Raw genomic sequence first — 16,813 nt, 5'->3', positions numbered from 1 at the left:
TAAGGAACACCTGTGACCCTGAACTACTCAACAAATATACAGTCTTACTTATTCCTCTCATTAATTAGTCAAATCACATTCCTTCATCATCTTATGCATTTCAAAACCTTATCCTCACCACCACATTTAGCCTCTCACATGCATAAGATACAAATAGAGAAAAATGGAAATGCAAGAGAAACAAACATGAGCTAAATTATTCTGAGGCTGATGTTTGCAGAAATAATAAAAATCTATGTAGCACAGCTTTGCTATTAAAAAAAAAGTGGATCATATTTCAAGAAGTGAACTTTACAGCTTGCTTTTTGAAAATGGGAAAGAACCATCAATAATGTCTCTGACTGTTTAAAGATGATCAATTTGCTATTAATTAATGATTTTCTGCCAGTATTTTCAGAGGGTAAGGAATGACACTACAGTCCTTCCTCCAGTTCACTCAGCAGGTTAACATGGCAGCAGAATGGAGGGGCAAATGCAGGAAATTCTAAGCATTGATCTTCTGCAAAAATGCCTCATGTAAGAAAGGTCCTGGCCCATGGCAACATCAGACCTAGAATGTGGCTTGTCAAGGATCTTTACTGGGCTTGTGGTAAGACAAAACTCTGGTAAACAAACTCTGCTGTGTTTCTCAGGCTATGTACAGTTACCAGGGGCTAAGATTATTAGAATTATATCTAAACATTACTGATGCTTCAATAAACTCTTTGATAACATCCTTAATTCTCTTCCTGGTGCATGCATACGTGCACAGAAATTCTATTTTTTTATCACATCCCATAGATTTGAAAAGTGATCTATTTTTGGTTTGACTTGAATCAGTTCTTACTTTTCAGAGTATTAATCATTGCTCAACTATAATAGTCAAGGTCCTGCTCCCTGTTCTCAGAACAGAAGAAATGTAACATTGAAATATGACCCTTGGGCTTCTATTCTTCCTATCTTTTATAATAAAGAAAGGCCAAGAATTTGCTGTTGAGCTATAGGGTTTATCTCCAAAATGGGAAAGCTCCATACCTCAAATGTGTCAACAAAAAGGAAGAAATATGAGAAGACTGTTGGACAAGTAAGAGCAACCTATAACTCATATCTGGCAGTGATGTATTGGATGCATTAATTGCTTGAAGAGCCAGATTTTCTTTTCACATTACTGCAGAAAACAATCACAGCTGAACACAGCAACTGGAGCAAACACACACATTTAATTGCTCTGACTTCTCAAAGCAACAAAGGTTTGGGTTTGATGAGATTCAAAACTTGAGATCCAGAGCATGACTGAGAACTGGAGTCCAGTGCAAACATCTGGAAATCTGAGTGCAGGAGGCCTAGACTTTTCTCTGAGCAGGCCCACAGAGCTGTATTTCTGTGCTTAACACTGAACATTTTAAAGCATATCAAGAATTTAGGCCTCTAGTTTGAATTGATAAAACTCAGGGCCCTCTTCATCCATGAAAGGATTTAGGCAGATCTTAAACCCAAATTAGTCACAAATGCAATTCAGGGACTTGTACTATCACACCAAAAGCCTGGGTATGTTTAAAGTCTCTTTGAAGTACTTTCCTGAACTCTGGCTGTGCTGCTGCCCACAGCATGTATTAAAAAGTGTGTTCAAGAGAATCATGGCAATGAAGCTGGCAGCTTAAAGCCTAAATTAAAATGCTATCAAACACCATGTGATTAAACCCACTCAGGTAACACACTTACCTTCTCAGCATATTCAGACACAATTTGTTTGATCTCATCTGACTGGAGTCCAACAATCTGGCCAACTGTGCTTGCTGTCAGTTTGCCCTGCAATTGTATCAAGAAAATGCCTGGAGCTTTGGAACTGCCTGTACTTTTACATGATAATTTCCAATAAATTCTAATTTTAAACAGAAATTTGCACAATGAGTAAAAATTCCTATCATAAGAAAAGTCCAGGAAACATTCCACCCCCCAAACCTAACCTTGCTGATAGAAATGTCTCACTTAAATCCTTTTAGCAAATTATTCTTATTTCAGAAACTTAACTTTTATTCTTTATACTGAATTTTGCATTTGCTTAATAAACCTCTAAACATGCAGGAATGTGCAAGAATTCACCTTTAAACTGCATGCATGTATAAAACCAGTTTTCAAGCAGAACTGAATTCTACAATGGATTTCAGTAGAAAGCATGTCAGTCAGCTCTGAGACTAGACTAATTACTACCTTTTCTTTCATGACTCCAGCATCAACAGAAACAATGTTTAACAGCTGAAATTATTTCCAGTCCTTTCACCCAGAAATCAAAGAATAGACTACAAATTCCACTATTTCATTAAATACAACGAATTAAGAAGATACATATCCAGTATTTTCTGTGTCCTAGACTAATGTTGTATTTATAAGTGCTTTGAAAAGAACCTAGAAAGGCACAGTTTTCCAGCACTCTCCCCAGTAATCATCTGAATAATTTCACAAGATGAATGAAGTAAGATAGTGCATCTTGGATAGCTGCAGAGTGATGTCTTTCCCCTGAAATTCTTGTAGAAACCATTTGGAATAGGCATTTATTTATATTATCATTATCATTTCAAGGCAAATGATGAACTAATTAGCCTTGTAAAATTTACTGTCTTCCTAATTCAACCCTTTTTATGCACTCTCCTTATGAAAATTTAAACACAGTCATTCCATGACTTCAGATCTGAATCAGCAGCCTGATTTTAAGAATAATTACCACAATCAACCATAATTTAAAGAAAGCTGTATCAGTTTTAAATGCTACTGACCTCTTCTGTTGCCATTGCAGCCATGCCAGTCATCAGAGTTTTAATGCGAAGCTACAGCAAAATATGAAGAATTATACATAACAATTTAACTTCTAACATTTTGTTATCTTTCTGCCAGGGACATATACATAAAATTAGTATCATATACTGTAATCATGCATAAAATCATGTAATTTTAAAACATGCAACAGGGCCCTAAGTCTGTGAAAAGAAGAGGTGGCTAAAGTTACCAAATGTAAGGAAAATTTCTTGTAACAGTAAACTTCCACTTAGACTATTCCACTCCCACTGTCAACCAAAAATCAATCTTTTTAAAAAATGCTCAGATTCAAGAAATAATAAAGAGGTTATAGGTGTTAAATACCAAAAAGCATTAATTTTGTGGATCAATTTCAAGCTCTGTATTCTCCTGTGGGAAGCAACTTTCACTTTAACTAACCATGGAAATTGTCCTTCTTTTGGAGAATGACTGGGCAGTGAAAATTGAAATCTCTCCCCCAGGTTAGTAACTCCCATGCCTGCTGTGCCTGGGGCTCACCTCCTCAGCAGCCTGAAGGTCATCTTCATCAGAAGGCTCAGCCTTCCCTGCTGCTGCAAGCCCTGGAGGTAGCACTGCTTTTTTATCTTCAGCCTTTTAAAGAAAAATTAAGACATTAAAATATTGGAACTAGGTATAATAAAGTGTTAAGAAAGACATGAAGGAGAAAACTGGAATGTAGCTATTCTGTTTATATGAATACATTTCAGCAACTGGAACATCCTCACCCTCCAAATCATGCCAATTGAAATGTAAGCCTTCCTGATTTCTCACAAGTATTCCAACTGTGTCTCTGGCTTATCTGGTTATCTTATCTGAAGATTCCTTATTGCACAGCCTTCTGAGAGCTGCTAACCTCAGGAGACAACCCAGAATATGATGCCTTCTACACAGGACAGGAATGAATTTTTTTAATAAATTTTGCAACTTTATTTTGTTTGTGTAACAAACATATAACATAAAAATTACAAACATGCCTGAAGAATTTGTACCACTGAAGTAAAGAGAACTGGGGACAGCCAGACTCAGTTTCTAGGTCACCCTACCACACCACTAACATATTTCACTGTCCATCTCTGCCTTTCTGGGGGCTCAGCTTCCACAATATCTAATATACAATATCCCAAAGGCAACAGAACTTTTGAAGAAACAAAATAAACTCTGTAAACATGACTAGTGGTTACTCTGAAGGGAAAACAGGCATGCCTAGATGGAGATATATCTCCATTTAAAAAAAATAAATGTGACATTTGTATGTGGAATACTGAGATGATGAAGAAGAGCAACTTTAATCTACTCAATGTATTGCTGGGTCCATGATGTGTTTAATGCATCACCTTCATTATCTCTGTAATAAAGACTTGTAGCCAAATTAATATCTGCACTGAAATCACAAAACTGCAGGTACCCTGCATTTTATGGACATTTTAAGATGCCATAATCATCAAAAGCACAGCAAGGATGCTAATTTTCCAGAAGGACAATGATTTATTTATAATTTTATTTATTTATAGGTTTCCCTATCACAATAAACAGTGTTTTGTACTAAATGTCTACAGTATTTCTTACCAAGTTGAATGGTTCTTTAAAAAGAAAGACCCTTTAATGATCACATTATGGAACACTCAGATGAAAAATAAAAACAGACAAAATATGTCATTACCTAACAATAAAAGTCAAACCAAAACAAACCCAATGCCCAAACCCTCTTTCTTCTAAACAAAAAATAAGTTTGCAAAATGTGATCTGTAAGCAGAGATGAATGAAATCCTTTAAAAAGGGTAATCAATTCCACCTTTCATGGCATGCTGATTTTTAATTGCACTTAGCCATTTTTAAAATCTGTTAACAGTAGAAGTTATAGCTGTCTATTCTGCTGTATTTTAAGATTTAACAGTAACCAACACTTCAACAATGCAGTTCTTCCCACAGTTTGAGTATTTTAAATTAGTATATTTTTACCTGTTCTGTTTTTCCTGCTTGCCTGCTAAATCCATATCTCCTAAAAGAACAATAGAAACATGAAGGAAAAATACTATTGTTTATAACTTCCACAAATACATTAAGTTTTTATCAATTTTCAACATAAGATATGCACCAAGAGCCAGGATCAAATTAGTTTTGAAATGTTTTGAGTAAACTAAATAAGCAGGTACTGGAGCATATATACAGAAGGGTTTCAGATCCATTATCTGAATATTCCATATCCCATCAAGATTTGCAAATCTTGACTTTCCATAAAAAATTATCATGTAAAGCTCATGAGAGGAAAAGGCAATGCTCTCTTCCCATTTTAAAGTTAATCCTGAGCCATTACACTACAGTTCATGTTACTGTTAAAAGGAAAGTACTCAAAACAGTGAGACAAAAAGAAAAATCGAAAAATCTATGGCTATGGGGGAAAAGAAGCCCCAGAAGATACAAAATGGAATTCAGATGTAATCTTTACTTGTTAAGTATTAAGAGCTCAGACAGCAGACAAGATGTCCTTACCACTAAACTGTGAAAGGAAAACTGGAAATAGAAACTAGAAATAGAAGCTCTGTAACTTCATTTTTATGTGTTTGGAGAGCTCTCAGTAAACCAGAGGGACTTTCAGAGATAATGGAAAACTGAAAGCCTTGGTAACTTTGTCTCTGAATGAAAGTTTGCAGCAAAGTGAGAAGACAAAACATTCAACCATGAGTCAGCCACCACATGAGAATGACAAAAAGAAAAAACAGCAACTGCAGGTCCTTTTTCACCAAATTTTCAGAGGATTGCTTGCAAAAACCTAATATTGATTGACACACTATCAGAAGGATGATGTATTTAAGCTGCTTTTATAAAAAACACAATAAAACCAAGAGAGAGCTAAATGAAGCCTTTCACCTGCCATATTCCAGAAGTGTGGCATGAACCTTTGATTCCTCATCCAGCAGCTCCTCAGCTCCTGTCTGACGTTTGTATTTTCTCTGGGGTTTGTAAACCTCCTGCAAGACAGTGAAAAAGTCTCAAGAAGTTTGGTAGTAAAATGACTTTTATCTCCTGCTATCCAAGTGTAACCCATTAGTTCAACAACAGCCCATTAAACAAAACAAGAATTCACAATTTCTATTTTGTACTGATAGAGCTGCTTCAAATTTAAAAACAGAAGGGAGAACATTTCGTTTTAAATCTGGTTTTCCATTCCACACAAACTATTATTTTGAACAAACAATTCCTACACCATAACACTGCTGCAATGGCTTTCCATCTTTTCAAAGATGTGATCCCAAAGTGGAGATTTCAAACAAGTACAAATTGATAGAGGGTAAGCTAATGTATGTAAGCTAATAAAACAGAATACATGTCTCGCTGGAAAGGCAAGTGCTTCTAGCTGGAGTAAAAGACTCACTATAAGTCTGCTAATAATTTAAAACCCAATCAAAACATGGAGAACAACACTTCAGAAACTGTAATTGAAATTTCCAAAGAAAGGACAATTATTCAAATAGATTAACAAAGGAGCTACATTGGTCATCACCTGGAGACTTTCATTGCAATGTTATTCTACAAACACATCTGTAATTCAACCACATATATTACACTCAGGTCATTTGTACAGAAAAACAACTACCTCCCTCCAAAACCTGCCAAAAGAGTAAGGTGACTTGTCTGGCCCATTACACAACCTCTCATGTGGCTCCTTACACCAGCACTGAGCACCTCCATCTGTGCATGAAGAGCTCAGAGTGCCTGGCTAGAGCTGTCTGAAAAAACAGGGATTTTCTCAGGAGAGCAGGGTTTCAGTATTTATTGAAGAGCCTTGAAAATGTCCCATTCCAAGCAAATCCAGATTTCTCCTCTCTTGTCAAATGCTGCCCTGGAATTTATCAAGATGGTCCAAAAAACCCAAAGCAGTAGCAAACTACTGTGAGTCAGAAATGGGGAATTGATGGTCCCAAGCAAGAGGAAATTAGAAAGCAAGGACAGAAACTGCAGTTGCCAGCCAGACATCTGAATTCAGGTGTGAGAGTGAGAGAGCTTAGGTATTTTACTATTTTACCTCTCTGTAGCATTCATGAACAAGCTTTCAAAAATATATACAAACAGTCTATCCAACAGTTAGGAGATTTGCATGAGAAAAGGGAGAACACAGGTGAGATCACCTTTCCCAACCAACATCTGCTACTTGAAGAAAGCATTTCTGAAGCAGGGTGTTTACTTTCATTGCTAATTACAAGTGAAAAAGTCAAGTTCTGAAATGCAGATAATTGAGATCATCACCATATTAACCAATTTCAAGGCAAATAGCACAACTGCTGACAGCTTCAAACATGCATTTAAATCTGCTGAGGGTTTCATAGTCTGTAGGCCACCCTGTGAGTTTTGCTTGACAGTGTGGGATTCCATACAGTCCATGCAGGCAGTGGATGTGGTTTATCTCCTCATACAGTGCCCACCTATCAATGTGATATATTGGCATTTGAGACCTGCCTCAAGGATGAAGATCAACATGTAACTTAATTGGGATCTTCTCATCAGAAAACCCAATTAACCACATCCATTTCATTACTAATACCACTCACTTGGCCATAAAAAAAAGAAATCTAACATACTTACAAAGATATCAGTAACTGTTTTGAGTGCCTTCTCTTTTCTTTGCATGAATTCATCATCCTGAAAAACATTAGTGGAAGTAATTAAAACACCAGGAATGGACACTAAATGTCCAACATTCTAATGATTCTGTGAAACAAAGCTGTCAAACAGTTTCTGAGTTGCCCAGTGATTTGGTGAATTGTTAGTGATTTGCTGTAACAAGAAAAGTACTTGCTTCTGCCTTCAGATGAGAGATAGTTCATCACAACTGTGTCCAGATCAGCAGCCTGGCTGCTCTCTGCTCAGGCAGGACCTGACACAAAAGCAGTCCCAGCCCACTACTGGGATCTCCAATCTTTAATACACTAGTAAGAAATGAAGCTGGGATAGGCTTGATGTGGAAAAGAGAAGTTTCCTCTACTGTTTAGTTTCTAAGCATTAAAGAGAATTATTTCTAAAAAAAATCAAAATCAAAAGCATGCCAAGTTAATTAAATCTGTCTATCCCAATACTAGGGACATCTGCCTTTAATCCTTAGGTTCTAAATGTTAAAATGGAATTGCCTTGAGATATGTAAGAACAGAACTGATGGCTTTGCACTACAGGCACATATCCAAGCTCATTCAATCTCTCCTCCTCTATGAGGGAAACTTCATCTCATTGCTGAAGAAAAGATCAGTTATTGAATGAAATTTTTTACAAATTTGGTGTTCAGAAGCAAATTTTGGGGTTTGGATACAGGAAGACAAGAGCTGCCTTTCAACACTCTGAAAGAAACCCCAAATTATAGAGTATTAACAGCATATTCATTCTCAATTAACTACATTAGGTTCTCCACAGCATGCTGGGTGCTTCTGAACACAAAGACATAAAAATACCAAATACTGCATTAGGCAAAAGTTAACCAGAATCTACAAAATTTCTGTCACAATAATGCTTCATTTTTTTCCCAGATAAATTTGTAGAGGATTCCTTTAACACTCACTCACAAAACAATGGCACTTTACTCTGGTGAAGTGTGCAGATATCAGAGCTGTGAGGATGGTACTGCAGCTGAACATCTGACATAGAAACAAGAACTGCCTCAATCTTACCTCTGGCAGCCTGTGAGTTTTCTGAAACTGTGATATAGAGTAAGAACGGACATAATCTCCCATTTCTTCCCTTGTTTCTATTGCACGTTTCACCAGCCACTGAAAAAAAATTGTATTAGCTGAAAACAAAACAATAACAGCAGCAAGCACCACTGCTGCCTTATTTTTTAATACATGATAAAAGCTAAAAGCACATTTTTAAGCATGGAAACAAGAGCATGTGATTTATTTGTAAACATGGCAACTCTTTGGCCTAACCCTAACAAAAAGGGTCAGTATTTGCAACTTTATAAACATTTCTTTTTCCTTTGTGCATATGTTTCTTGTATGAAATTCTCCTACTGTAGATCACTCACTGGTTTAAAAGACTACAGCTCCACCAGGAACAGACAGATCTTCGAGCCTATGAAGTGCTCATGAAGAACCACATGCCTGTGCAAGAAAAAAGGCTTCTTCTGACATTTATAAGACCACACAAAAAGCCACAAAATACTGAAGTACATTTTAAACAATGTTGGAGAAGATAAATCTTGCAGACTGTTGACAGCCTGTGCAGGAGGTCACAGAAGAGATGAGATCAGTTGTGGGATCCAAGTTTGAACCAACAACTGTTTCCTGTGCTATAACCATGAACCCCTGGAAAGTGAGGAGAACATGATGACAACAGGAGATGAAAATGAAGAATATTAATTACCAAGAACATCCCAACACAATTTGCCTGTGATCATATGCAGAATTTATTAGGAAGAACAATGACATTTCTACCAATGGAATATTTCTAAGACTTTTAATTTTTTTTTAAATTTCTGCTACAGTTTATGGCAGTGAGCCAACTCAGCCTAATTTCTTCCTGTAGGGAAGGATCCATCTAAATTCTTGCACAGTGCAAGAGCTAATGGGACACAATGCCAGATTTAAGAGCAAGCATTTGTAGTATTTGAAAACTGATTTGAAATTTACAGATACCAAGTGGAATCTCGATTTTACCAGGGCATTGAATAAAATGCCATTATCAAATACACAAATCCTACATGGTGTAGTCAGCATTTCATATTTTGCATGGTCTTTTTCAGAACAGTATTCTGGTGACACCAAAAAGTTTTCCTGAAAGTCTGTCTTGGATGGGATGAAATGAGGAACCTGCAGTATGTGGAGCAGGCAGAACTGCACAGGGAGCTGACAGAAAGCCACAATTTTTAAACCAAGATCCTCCACATACCAAAAACTAAGCCCATCAAAAAATACTTGTATGGGTCAGCTGTACCACCTACTGGCCAGCTACAAATACTGGGAGTCACTGCCCTCAGAGAAACCTAGAGGCAGATTTCCTCCCTGTTTAGAATTAATAGTTCTTCTTTCCAGAAGCAATATCCCACACCAGGATTTGTGACAGAAAAGAGGTGACAGAAAAGAACACCTAGTGCTATTGTTTTTACAGGAGGAGGAATATATATCTTATGAAAGAAGCCTAGTGTTTGATAAATGTAACCATTCATTGCCATCCAGTGACCAGGGCAAGAAACTCACCTGGGTTGAGTTTTTTTTTTTCTTCTGTATAGGAAATAAGGGTTCAGAAGCAAAAACACACATTAGGAAGATACAAATTTTCCACAGCCTGAAAGCTGTGTAAGAGCAGCACATACCACAGAATGTTTTGTGGGGAGTGCAGTTAAGTGTGGTTTTCCTCAGGACCTTCCAAGTAGAAGAGGAAAAAGCACCAGGAAGTTTTCCCCACTTCTTACAGATTGAAATTTAGATTCTTCTTACTTGCTAAATTCCTTCACAGGCACAGGGTAAGGAGATATTTAATGGAAAAGAAGCTTGCTTAACAGTCTTCATTTTCCCTATCTGTCAAAGATACCTTTCTGTGTGTAGATGAAAGGAAAATCAAAAAATGCCAAGGATTCTCAAAATACCACATGTAACTGGAACACATCAAGTGTTAGCTTAAATCTCAATAAACTTGAGAATGAGGCACATGGTGAGTCAGTGGTGCTCAGCAAATACACAGTAAGAGGATCACTTGTCAGAGCACAGTTTTAAGTGATAGGAAATAAGGATAAATTAATCTTACAGAAATGACCCCAATGACTTTTGCCTTATTCATATCCTTCTGATTCATGGTTTATCTGTGTAACTTACTCCATAAGTTAAACACAGACTGGAAGGCATTTGTTCTATTTCCTAATCTGCCAAAGCAGACTATCAGATTCCACAACAAGATTAAATTCAGGTTTCTTTCAGCAGGCATTCCACAATAGGCACAATCTGACTCCACTGCAAAGAATTCAGAGTTTGTTTTGTTTACTTTCTAAATGTGGATCAAACAATGCTTCAAAATTCCATCTTCCATAATGTCACTTCATTCTTTAAAAACATCAAACTACTTCTCTGTGCTTATTTATTCCAAAGTTAAATAAAGATCCAAATAATTCAAAGCTTTGTTCTATTTTTTTATGCAAGTTTTATGGCCTTTTTCAGCAAAGTATCAATACACCACAAAATTATTACCTGTACAACAGGAAATATATGAATGAAATCCAGTCCCTGGATCTGATGTGGTTCCAAACGATGTGGACACTTCATTTTTGGTAATACTGACACGATTTTTTCAGTTAAGGCACTATTATAAAAACAACAAAAAGACAGATGTATACATGCTACAATTTTCTTTTGTAAATTACAGATTCTTTTTGCAAACACAGTAAGTCAAAGATTCCCTCTAGTAACTTCCACTATAGATAATGAAAAGCAATCAAACCCATTTCCAAAACAGCTTTTACAGGCACTATTTATATCATCAGTCTGTGAAGAGGTGATTAAGCCCCACTTACAGGCTCCTACCTTGGAAATTCATTTAACTACTACAGAAAACTTCAAAATCTGCATGTCTGGACAGATAAAATATCCATTTAAAACACATCACCACAAACATCTTTGCATGTTATAGGCTACACCCAACATGAATAAACAGCAGCTTTAAGAACAGTTACATTAAGTAAGAGATGTACACTCCCAGGAAGTCCAGAAACAAATGTAAGGACTTAAAACTTTATTTAGCAGAACTCTCAAAATAAATATTGATGTTACACCTGAAACTTTCTGAATTTAAATACATAGTGCACTTAAAAGCTAAATACACAGTGCACTTCACATACTTTTCAAGTGACTAAAACTGAATTTGCTGGCAGCAATCTCATTCTAGAGCTCAGTAAGAGCTGGTTAAGTGAAAGGATTACCCTGCCACAAGGGATCCATCTGTAAGAAATTCATCCTGTTTCCACTGAATACCTAATTTTAGGGCAAGAATTTTTTTTGCCGTCAATGTTTGCAAGTACATTTTTAAAGCAGGTGAAACCACTGAGGATGAGAATTTTACTTGGAAAACCAAAGCTATTTTCCCATGAAGGAATAAAAATTAACTGCTCCAGTACTGAGCTCACTGATATTTAGCACTGTCCAAATGGACAACTAAGGTCCTGGAAGAACAAAAGGGGATCAAGAGATATGAGAGTGACCAAAATCTGGGAATAGAGCTTGAAACATTTTACTTCCTAAAGGGAAGTGAAGCACAATCAAAGCAAATGCAATTAAAACAAAAAACTATTTATCCTAATGTATGCTTCCATGTTTATTTGAGCCCAGCAATTAAATAACAGGACACCATCACAATAGTGTAACACCATCACTTTGGAATTATACTGAGAAAACACAGTTTAACTTTGCTTTATCTTGAAAACACCACAGAAGAAGCCCTGAGCCTCTACCAACACAAACATTACATGGACATCAAAACAGCCCATGTTCCTGGGTTCTGAACACTTTAGATTTACAAATAAATCATTGTTGCTGTTTTGGGAGAGGAGCCTGATTTTTGTTTTGCCAGTTTTGCATCCAGTCAGCTGGAAAAATAACAGAACATTTTGAGAACAACTTAACCAGTTCCTACCATGTTGTTTTTAAGGAAGGCAAGGACAAAAAACTACCACTACCATTTTCATTCCTCTACTTAATTCTTTGCACTCAGCAATGCTTTATGTACTTAGTTATCTATGATGTAGTTAGTTATCTATGTAGTTAGTTATCTATGTCTTTGAGTGTCTCAAATTGCAATACCCACAAATATTTCTTTTGAAAACCCTTGCCAATTCTCTACGATTTTCAAGAAAACACAGAAAGATGCTCTTTTTAACTACACTAAGTAAATAAGTCTCTTAATAAGCCACTAACTTATCAGGCTAAACTCATTTCCTGCAAATTTTAATTATGCCTCTTTTATCAAATATAAATAAAGAAATAATGGAGTTTAGAATGTGTTCCCTTTCCCAGCATAAACAATGTCTATAAACTCTCTGGCACAGGAATTAGTTGGCTTATGAGCAAATTCCATGCATAAGAAATGAATCAAAACAAAATGTTCTCATTGGGTCACCCTGAGGAAGGAAATCCTCCTCCTCAGTATGGGGCAGATACCTATTTTGGCAACAGTGAAATGCTTTAAATTCTGTTTGCTGATGCTACAATTCTAACCCAGAACCATCAAAGGGAGTCAGGGGTTATTTACACAGCAGAGCTGCAGACACAGGGAACTCAGGGAAGGCCTTCTAATGTTGCACTGCAGCTTCCAGCAGCGTGGTCTCCCTCTGCCCTTTGCTTTGGCCTCTGCATCATCCCCTTGTGCCAGCACAAGCATCTGTACAGCTGCACAGAGAACTGGATCCAGGAATTCATTCATGTTAAAACTATTTTCTTTTTTTTTTTTCCTTTTGGGTTTTGGTTTTTCAGGTTTTTTTTGGTAGGTTTTAATTTGGATCAGTTCCCAATTCAGTTCAGTGTGGAACCACATAAATGCTTTCAGTGCTTAGTAGGGATATAAGAGCATGGCAGCCCAAATGGAACAGCCCTGCCTTTTTTGAAATAAGCTTCTTTCTGGATTTAGAATTTGTGGAACTACAGTCTGAGAAACCCAGAAACCTGTGCCTTTTGTAAACAGGCAGTCCTCAAAAGCAGGAAATTGGAACTAAAACTCTTAGAAACACAGCAGGTAACTTCCCCCTCCCCACTCAGGTTTTATTTTCTAAGAAAAAGAAGAAAGATTCCCCACTTGCCATTTAATCAACTTACATTTTTTGACCAATAGTAGAGTTTTCCTGAAATAACAGATCCACGTCGATATCAAAGCTGCAGGTAGTGATACACCAGGTCATGCCTCCCACCACCTGGCAAAGGAGCAACAGCATGGTCAGGGCCATTCTAAACTGAACAGGTAAACACAAATACATTTCCAGGCTTTATTTATTTTAGAAACTGCATCTCAGTAATCTCACCACCCTCAGTATTCTCTCTGCTGAGACAGACTCAGATAACACAAACATACCAACTTCATACAATACTGTACACAACATATGTGTACAAGAAGACAAAAACCAACCCAGCAGTTACTGACAACCTCAATTCCTCTCTTAGCTTTATATATTAGTTTCGAAACAGCTCTCAGATTGAAAAAAGTAAACCAACCAACCAAAAGGATAAAACACAACAATATGTTAAATGTCATGACATCTAAAAAGTGACCATATCAAAGTTTTATTAAGGATCATCATTACTGCAGTCTTATATTTACCTTTTTATATACATCTTTGCTACTATTATTTCTTGCTTGCTGACACAGGCAACACAAAGTGCTAGACACAGCATCAGCACACAGGAAATCCCCAGCTCTGCAGAAATCTCTATTTCAGGCCCTATTCTGACATGGGCATATTTAAACTCCTGAGCCATTTCATCAACTTTACATAAATATTTAAAGACAACCTTGCATAAACATGTGTAAAATAACCTAAATGTGTGCAAAGGCAAAGAAGAGAAAAAGGGATTTAAAATATGGAATAACTTGCCATTATCACACAGCAAATTAGGAACCTTGGTTTCTAACAAGGTTTCTGCCATATTCCCCCTCTCACACTCCCCTCTATGATAACCCACATATCCCTTTTGCATTAGCAGTGTGATCATTTTCAGTAGCAAGGCTCATTTTGGTGAGGTTGGGCACTGCAATGGAATGGTAACTTTGCAATTGTATTTAAGTACCTGTAAGTGATTTCTACACACAAATGCAATAATGCTACATCCAAAGCAGTCTCCTTGAAATTTCTCTGTCTCCTGAGCAGCGACTCTTAGCAATACCAAGGAGTTTGAATAAAATAAAATTGCATTGCAAAGTGAGGCTGTGCTATGATCAAAGAGAGAGCAGAAAACAGAAGAATCCATTTCAAGGCTGCTGTAGTTCTGTGTTTTCAAACCTTGGTTCAGGAATTTCTCACAGTGTCAGCATTAAAGCAATTCAGAAATCTCTCTTCAACCTGAACTTTGCTCACTGTCAGCATCACACATTTCCTGTCTACAACAATGAAAGGTTAACAAATATGACATTCTAAAGATATGTAAAAACAGCCCAAAAATAATCTCACCAGGCTAACTGTTCCTTTCTTACACAGACACTTCCTCATTTCTCATCAATGCTGTATTAATAATTACCATGCTATATCCAAAGCCTAGCTATTCCAGCTGCTGCTGGGAGAGAGAGGAAAATTCCCTGCACACAACTCTAGCATAGACCACAGCACCCAAAAAAAGCAGACAGCAGTAAGTTTGCATCCAATTTTCACCTTTAAAACAGGCCTTGCTGCACAAAATTGTCTTTCAAGACTGAGGAGGTCCTGTCTGTCTGAAACTAGGTCATTTGCAGAATTATTCACACAGAGAAGCCTCATAAATTGCAACTGTCTTATAGAGAATTGCTAAGCAAACCAGCAAAACATATAAGCCTCTTATACTTGAAAGAGGGGTTTAAAATATTGTAATGGCCTCACCTTGTCAAAGGGTGATAACCCCTTGATTCTTGCTCGAAAATACCCAGCAGCCACCAACAGTTCCAAGATTTCAGTCAACTTGATGTTTTGTTCCTCATCTTCTCTTGTTTCCACCTGACAAACAAACAGCAAAACACTAATTCAGTTTTTCTCATTCATTTGAGGAGTGAGCATTTTCCGAGCCTTGGCACAGACCACGTACCAGGAGAAACCTGCCTTCCATTAGCAACCTGGTTGTTAATTTGAAAGACATTAAAGAAACAGGTAGCACATGTGATGTTAAGTCCATTTAGAAATATTTTCACCCAGTTAAATACTTTAATCTGCTTTTGCTGTTCAAACTCCTGGTCCACTGCTTGCCCCTAGCTACTAAGATTGTCCTATTGCCATAAGCCAGTTAACTTATTCTCCATTTCAAACATTTCTTTCAATTTCAGGCTTCATAAACTCACACACCTCAATTTAACCTCTGTCCCAGCCGAAACCAGGACACGCTTCTCTAATCCTTCTACAAAACCAGGAGGAGACGCTCACACGGAATTCCACTTTTTGGGCAATGCAATTTCAGAGCACGGCAGTAACAAAGGTGAACTGTGACGGGCAGCCCGGACAGCCCCGGTGCTCCGAAGCCTCACCAGCACAGCCAGCCCGTCCCAGGGCTTTTGTCCCCCGCTTAGAGGACGGAACCCCCCAGCTCCGGGGATACACGCGATTTCCCAGAGGCAGAGCGCTCCCCAGCAGCTCGGCCCTAGGCCGGAGAGCCGCTCACAGGGCTCCGGTGTGCCGAGGGCTGCACGGCCCCACCTGCACACCCTGCCCGCCTCCACCCCTCTGGGCACCCTCCTCCTCCTCCCCGCTGCCTGCCACGGGAACCCGGCCAGCCGGGCTTGCAGCGGGCACACGGGAGGCGATGGAGCACCGAAGGTGACCGCACAGCGCTGCCGGCAGCCCCGCAGGCCTCCCCGCGTCCCCCGCGCCCAGCGCGCTGAGCGGCACCGACCCCTGCGCTGCCGGCGAGGGCCGGGAACCGGGGCAGGAGCGGGCGGCGATCCCAGGGACGCCGGTGCAGCGGGGCCTCGGCAGCGCCCGGGGGACGGGGGGCTGGGAGAGACGCGGCTCCGGTACCTCCTGCGGGGCCTGGCGCTCCTGTCCCCGCGGGACCCCCATCGCGCTCCGCCGCCGGCCGCGCCGCTGTCACGTCCGCTCCCCGCCGCCGCAGCGCCCCGGCGAAGGGGTGTTCCCGGCCGGCGGCTGCCGGGTTCCCCCGCCCCCGCTCAATGGTTCGCCCGCACCCTCCTTGCGTACAAGCGCATCCGGGCCGTGCCATTCGCGGCCGAGGGGTGCCGGGGAAGGAGGGCGGCGGCTCATGTGACTGCCTGGCTGCGCGGAGCGCAACGGCCGCGGCCCCGCCCGCGGGCTGCGCCCTTGGGGGCGCCCCCGGGTGCCCCCGTGCCCGCGGCCCCTCAGAGCGCGGCTCCTCCCCGCCGGATCTGG

General features: G+C 39.2%; 1 protein-coding gene across 1 annotated transcript in view; it reads right to left on the bottom strand.

Moving 5' to 3' along the window:
- Positions 1-16,529, bottom strand: part of CCDC93 (coiled-coil domain containing 93) — a 31,605-nt gene extending 15,076 nt beyond the window's left edge. The window contains exons 1-11 of the mRNA XM_054277671.1: positions 16,445-16,529; positions 15,320-15,433; positions 13,572-13,666; positions 10,959-11,070; positions 8,448-8,546; positions 7,375-7,431; positions 5,662-5,762; positions 4,753-4,792; positions 3,292-3,384; positions 2,754-2,804; positions 1,702-1,788 (exon numbers count right to left, since the gene is read on the bottom strand). Coding sequence (XP_054133646.1) covers positions 1,702-1,788; positions 2,754-2,804; positions 3,292-3,384; positions 4,753-4,792; positions 5,662-5,762; positions 7,375-7,431; positions 8,448-8,546; positions 10,959-11,070; positions 13,572-13,666; positions 15,320-15,433; positions 16,445-16,486 — 891 coding nt within the window. The 5' untranslated portion in view covers positions 16,487-16,529. The remainder of the gene's footprint in view (positions 1-1,701; positions 1,789-2,753; positions 2,805-3,291; positions 3,385-4,752; positions 4,793-5,661; positions 5,763-7,374; positions 7,432-8,447; positions 8,547-10,958; positions 11,071-13,571; positions 13,667-15,319; positions 15,434-16,444) is intronic.
- Between the last annotated feature and the right edge of the window lie 284 nt (positions 16,530-16,813).

The sequence above is a fragment of the Melozone crissalis genome, unplaced genomic scaffold (genome assembly GCF_028551555.1).
Source record: "Melozone crissalis strain CALT ecotype California unplaced genomic scaffold, PUWL_Pcris_2 ptg000023l_1, whole genome shotgun sequence".
Lineage (NCBI taxonomy): Eukaryota > Metazoa > Chordata > Aves > Passeriformes > Passerellidae > Melozone > Melozone crissalis.
The sequence above is the reverse complement of the archived record's forward strand: the minus strand, read 5'-3'. Positions and strand labels throughout refer to the sequence as shown.